This window comes from Rutidosis leptorrhynchoides, chromosome 11, assembly GCF_046630445.1.
Source record: "Rutidosis leptorrhynchoides isolate AG116_Rl617_1_P2 chromosome 11, CSIRO_AGI_Rlap_v1, whole genome shotgun sequence".
Taxonomy (NCBI): Eukaryota; Viridiplantae; Streptophyta; class Magnoliopsida; order Asterales; family Asteraceae; genus Rutidosis; species Rutidosis leptorrhynchoides.
In genome coordinates, this window is record NC_092343.1 from 346,267,874 (window position 1) to 346,274,953 (window position 7,080).

Here is a 7,080-nt window from a genome sequence, read left to right on the forward strand (position 1 = left end):
AAACCCAAGTGTTGAAGATGATAATATTAGAGTTGTTATCATCGGTGAGGATGAAGAAAATGACAATTTGCTTCATACTGCTGTAGTCGGCAAAGTTGCAAATCATGAGCTACTACACCAGATCCAGAGTGATATATTCTTATTCTTTACGTTTATATATAAATTAAGTGTGTGTACAGTTCTGCATTTTTACAAGTTGTGTATGTAGCCCCTTTGAGAGGGAGAAGGGTAAAATTAACATTTGAATTGAACACAACAAACATAAATTATTCATTAAACATACCCATATAATAGTCCTGATACAAAAGTTGTCACACAAAGGAAAATAGTAGAGCATTCGGCATATATTCTACACGACCGCTAACGATAGCGCTAGTATTATACATTATTCATCTTTTTTGGAAATGCAAGGCCCCAAGCATATATATACATGGTATCTTTTGGAGATTTTCAACCACGCAACCACTAGGCCACTCCTTGGGGTTATTATTCATTATTCATATATAATATATAAACGAAAATAAGCAACACCCTGATATATGATATATATCACATGGGCACTGAATCGACGAGCAATAGTGTAATAATCTTTTTCAGGGTCTTGTCTGGAAAAGTGAGGCCGTCATCGTATTGGTAAACCACATCAATCATATGGGCAAGTTTAACAATTGGCGCAATTAAATCCATTGGTAACTCCCTTGGCTTTAGGCTTCCCTCATTTATATCTTTGTGTGCATCTTCAACCTTTTTATTGAGCTCTTCAATAGCGATGCTTTCTGACACCCCAAAAGTCTTGATATATGCTTCTACACTTGTTGCTGCTGGAGCCCTTTGGCGCTCATACTTCATATATATGCACGTTTTATGTTGTTATTAGACTATGTAATTAATTATTACAAAAAGGTTTATACATTTTAACTTATACTCCATTCGTCATGAAATAACTATCATATTTTATCAATTGAAAGTCTTTCTTTTCAACTAATTTGGGTTCAAATACTAATACTATTAGATGTTTAACAAATTAATTCATATAGTTAATACTAGTATAAATTCCAGCAGATTAAGTTACTATTAGAAGTTGTAATCATATTCATAATAAGCTACTAATTAAAGTACCTCAAATGACATCACATCGTCACGGAGTCTTGAAATTGTCTCTGAAGCTTTCAAGATCTTCGGATGACTCTGGTACCAAACGTAAGCTTCTTTCGTGACAATCTTGCCCATACCAATTAGGGCAGATTTAGAAAGAAGGTCCTTTGTGGAAGTTGTTAAACCGATCTTCATATACTCTTCATATGATGGCACCTCTTTATTATTTCTCCATTCAGCCTCTATAAGGTAGCATCTAGCCATTTCTTGAAACTGGATTTTTGTGATATATACATGAGAAAAAATAAATATCAAACTCAAGAATATCTCATTGAAACAGTAAAATCTAGCTAGAATAATCGAGACATATATATACCGCTTGTTTGGAAGCATCAATGAAATATGTTGTCCCTTTTTGAGCTAGTATTTCATCGTTGAAACCGGCATACTCGTTCAATAAAATTTCATAAAACGGTTTCATGTACTCCGGAAGATCGCCCATAGCACTAAGTTCCCACCTACAGAAAGATAATACTAATTAATCGATCATTTCATCATAATTAGTCAACCTATTCATTCTGCAGGGAAATAGTAGTAAACAACTGGTTACCTATTTATTGCAGCGGTTAGAAGTCGCACCTCCTCAATGGTAGCATATGCATCAAATGTATCATCCAGCACTAACAAAAGTAACACGGTTTTGGTGGTTATGATTCTGGCTTGAGAGTAATAAGGCTCAATATATATTGCCAACATCCATACATAGATCTCAGGTACTCTGTCTCTTACATAAGGAGTTATCACTTTGAAGTTCATATCATTCCACCACCTAAATGAGTAGTAGTAGTAGTAGTAGTAGTATAAGTTAGTTAACATTCAAATTATCAAAATTCGAACTTTAAAGGCTCAACTATAAGTAAGCAAAAATCTTCTTTATGAATTTCGTTGAATTTTGTTTTTTGGAACATTTATATAATAATATACTGTACTAAAAAGGCTCCCTAGCAAGTGTCTAGGAAAACAAAAAATCAGTATTACAATGGTTTTAAAAGCCACACGTTCCAATTACTTTATGAATTTCGTTGCATTAATTTAACGCAAAGTTTATTTAGTACGGAGTACTAATTATATTAACTAGGAAATGCATTAATTCATCATATATATCTTACTTTGAGACGATTCGAAGTTCTTCCTTTTGTTGTAGTTGCAAATAGTTGAAATGAATCTTTGCAAGCGTCACGAGTGGATCGTGTCTCGAACATTCATCCTCATAATGTAACAAACATAACCTTGACCTTACCATTGGATGCCCACGATGAAAGGGTTTCTCTAATGCGTGTTTCACTTGGCATGCAAGATTACCATCAAGCGTTTTCTCAACTTTTTCGAGTTGAGCTTTAGTGAATGCAAATGCTTCATCAAGAATAGATTCCCCTCTTATCCTTAATTGGGAAGACTCGTAGAAACTTAGCATCCCCCTAACATCCGCAACAATGACTTCTTTGAATGTACCCGAATTACAATCCTTGAACTTGTTAAACACATCTGCACGTACGCGTACCAATTAATTAGTTGTCATTTGTTTCTGCAACGTCATATAGATTCAACAATCTTATACCATAGGACGTGTGTGTGTATATATATATATATATATATATATATATATATATATATATATATATATATATATATATATATATATATATATATAGTGGTAGGATCAAGAGGGAAGTAACCATTCGGGGGGAAGCGGGGGGAAGCAAAAACTTTTTTTTTTTCGTTTTTTTTAAAAAACTTTGTTCACGAACATTATAGATGAGATGAAAATATGAACATTTAGTAGAGACACTTTGTGATAAATGTTTTTATTTTGGCGGGAAAACGCTCGAAGAAGTAATATATAACAATTATCGTGTTTTTCGAGCGTATTTTGAGGTTTTAGCTATTGGCGTTTAGATATTAGGGTTTAGATATTAAGGTTTATAGGGTTTAGAAATTTAGGGTTTAGGGTTTAGATTTAGGATTTAGATTGAGTTTTTAACACAAACGGTTTAGGGTTTAGGGTTTAGGGTTTGGTGTTTTGGGTTTATGGAATAAACCCAAAACACCAAACCCTAAACCCTAAACTTTAAACCCTAAACTCTAAATCGGGCTAAATTTTACTTCACAAAACATGGAAAAAAAACGTTCATATTCTTCACGAACAATATTATCTTGAATGTTATTTTTGTCGATCGTTTTCCCGCCTAAATAATTAAATTCAACACGAGGTGTCTCTTCTAAATGTTCATATTTTCGTGTGATCTTGATGCCGGAAAAAAAAAATTTCAAAAAAAACGGAAAAAAAAAAAGATTTTGCTTCCCCCCTTCCCCCCGATTGGTTACTTCCCCATTGATCCTGCCCCTATATATATATATATATATATATATATATATATATATATATATATATATATATATATATATATATATATATATATATATATATATATATATATATATATATATATATATATTAATTAATTAGTCCGAGCTTATTATTTAACCTACCACAAGAAAGTTTATAACCATGGTTTCTGAAAACTTGAAAGTGGACAGAAATTGTGAAAAGGTCTGCTTCACGGTAATGATCTTGTAATTGAAGCTCCTTGAAAAGTTTATCAAGTTGGCACTCAATGTCTTCCAGGAAAATATATGTGAGACCAAGACGATAAACGAAATAAATCAAACTCATCTTCTCATTTGTATCCATAGTTGGATCGATTATCATTCTCCTCACTTGTTCCTTAGGCTCCTCCATGGCATTATCATATGCTTCCAGTTTCTAAAAAGGAAAACAAAATATATGCACCTTTTTAGTATATATATATATATATATATATATATATATATATATATATATATATATATATATATATATATATATATATATATATATATATATATATATAGTAACAGCTAGTATGAATTGTTAGACAAGAATGCACAGTGATAAAAGTGTTTACCCCTACACATAAAATGTACAAAGTGCATGCATGTTTGTTGATGAGAACATGCATTTATGGAAATTTTCTTACAATTATGTGTGATGCAACATATGTTATTTGCAAGTAATGAAGATGAGCTCTTACCGACTTATCAAGAATGAACGATAGAAAACGATCACCCCAAATTGAAGGAGGAAAGTTGGCCAAAGGACGAGTCGGTTCGCTAGTACTGATCTTAGTATTTACGGTTGCCATTTTGAAGGTGATTAGTAGGTGTAGTGAAGCCTCCTATTTATATGCATGGATGATCGGTTCAATAATCAAGAGTCTTTTTTGGCATGCTTCAAGCAGTGGCGGATGAAGTGAATATATTTTTAGACGGGATTAAAAAGTAAAAAATTAAAATAAACGAGGATAAACGTCAAACCAATAGTGACTATACCTGATGGATTATGGGGTTCCATGACACCCTTAACTTTAAAAATTATTTTATTAAATACTTTATGGCAAAACATTAAATTTAATTACCTAACCTCATATATTTGTTAATCTCATATATTTGTTGGATTTATGGTTGTTTGAAAGAAAACAACTAGTCCTAACTAATTATGAAGAATACTTTGTAACAGAAATTATAATACTCCAACATAAACCACCTCTTTTGCCTATATCTTTACTATTACCTTAGATCATATACTACTCCAATATACCACCTCTTGTCTATATCTGTACTATTAACTTACACCATATCCTTATGCACCGTTGAAATCACCTGTTGTCTGAGTTGGTCGTCTATAACGCCCACAATGGGGCTCTGTTCAACGTTGTAGATGGCGTACGTTGTGAGGGCCGATCTAGTATGTATTGAATTGTAGCAATGGCTAACAGTAAAATACACGATGCAGTGGAAAAATTTTTATGTACATTTTTTAAACACACTTCAATCTTCTTTCTTTTCTTCTTTTATATTCTCATCTTATATAAAAAAACGGATAGACAAAAGTAAGTTAAAAAAATGCATGACCAACTAAGAACGAAGAAACTGCTAACAAACTTCCGTAGTGTTAACTAGATTTTTATCAATTATGTAATTTTTAATTTCTAGAACTTTAATATTATGTAATTTCTATCAATATGCAATAAAAGTCTTTAATACCACAACACAACATTTACCATAGGAACCTCCTTCCAACCGCTGTCACGTCATCATAATTTTCTCATACTAACTCAGAAACTCCACAACATTTAATACACCATTAGGATATCATCTTAATAACGAGTTTCTTCTAGAACTAGTATAACATTAAAACTTTACGGTTAGTTTGGTTTGTTACTCAAACTTACTACAAATATGTTGTAATCCCGCTTTGCATATGTTACTCATTTTCTATACTACATTTTTAGTTTGTTAGAGTGTATGAAACTTCATGTTGGTAATTATAGATTTTAAAATCATTTCTTATCAATTATAACATATACAGGTGGATATTGTTATAGATTTAACTAGTTTTGGAGCCCTCGCTTCGCGCCGGGGGCTCCGTTTTAAATGCGAGTTAAAAAAAAATGTTGATCTATTTTGTAAAACAAAAAAAAAAAAATCGACATCTAACATTGAAGGGTTGTTCCTTTGTGAAAGTTGCTTCATTTAGCGTTCGGGTTTTTTTTTTAAAGTTAGTTGATCTATTTTGTAAAAAAGAATATTTTTCGACATCTTTTGGTAGCATTGAAGGGTTGTTCCTTTTATGAAAGTTGTCTTTTTAACGTTTGAGACAAAAAAAAAGTAGCACAGTAGTAGCGTGGTGAGTGTTATTATTCAATATTTTTAGTGTTAGTGATGGGATAAATAATATTTTAGAATATATGGATAAAATTGGGGGGTTTGATTTGTATTTTAATGAAAGTTAAGGGGCTGAGTGTGTGAAAAATGAATTATTAAATAGTACTATAAAATGGGAGGTCGATTTTTATTTTAATAAAAATTAGGGGGTTAGGTGTGTGAAAAATGAAATATTAAATACTACTATTCATAACTAATAAGACAAATTTTGTCTATTAATTATATTAGTAATAGTAATAGTAATATTACTTTCAATAGCGGAAGCGTTTAAGTGTAAAACAATAATTGAAGCGCATCAAAATGCATTATACGGTAAATATTAATTTAATATACAAACGAAAGTATAAAAAAACACAGTACTTAAAGATCACAATTTGGAAGGAGAAGAAACCCATAACTGATTAGGCCGATTGTCTCTTTTGTAGTTCACATTATACTTCAATCAACATCAAACGAATGCTATTTCGAATAAAGTTTTTTTAGAACGGCAAAAAGTTTATTGAAATATAATTTCCTTAGCAAGACGCCAAGGGAAGAATTACAATGGTTCTAGGAGCAACAAGTTTCAATTAGATACTTGATGACCACTATTTTTAAACCAATCAAATAAATACAATTGAATTACATCAAAAAGATTGCATATTCTCAAGAACGAGTTATTGAAAACGATGAAATTATGAAACCACCATATCACCCAAAGCAACGTAGTCACAATCGAAATAATCCGAGACTTGCAACTAGTTGTACGTTGTCGAGCCTCCAACCAGTTAATGAACGAGAGTCGTGATGTGAAAATTGGCATATCACAGCCTAACCACACATGAACTTTCTGCCATAGATCTAAAGCCATTGAACATTCGAAAAAAAAAATGATTACGAGTTTCACTCCCGTTCCTGCAAAGTGAACACCCAATCGTATCTAGTTCAAGAACAATCAAAGATAAATAAAGTAGACTTTTCTACTCGGTTGGTCCTTCGTTTATACCTAAAGTTGCAATCAACGTCCCTCAAGTTTTTTTTGGCATTTAAAATCCTTTTATTTATTTACATAATTTGACAATCATAATCCCTCCGTCTATATTCCGTTAAAAAGTATGTTAACCCTTGACACGTGCTTTGCATGTGAGGGTAAATTCATCTTTTCAGCTTTCATCTTCATCT

General features: G+C 31.9%; 1 protein-coding gene across 1 annotated transcript; it reads right to left on the reverse strand.

The window, feature by feature from the left end:
* Window positions 1–266: 266 nt before the first annotated feature.
* Window positions 267–4,333, reverse strand: LOC139876977 (alpha-copaene synthase-like). The gene is made up of 7 exons (XM_071864381.1): window positions 4,227–4,333; window positions 3,646–3,919; window positions 2,265–2,640; window positions 1,706–1,924; window positions 1,472–1,613; window positions 1,120–1,368; window positions 267–843 (listed from the first exon to the last, which is right to left on the reverse strand). Exons 2-7 carry the CDS (start codon window positions 3,893–3,895, stop codon window positions 550–552), a joined length of 1,530 nt encoding a protein of 509 aa, XP_071720482.1. The 5' UTR covers window positions 3,896–3,919; window positions 4,227–4,333; the 3' UTR covers window positions 267–549.
* Window positions 4,334–7,080: the final 2,747 nt, after the last annotated feature.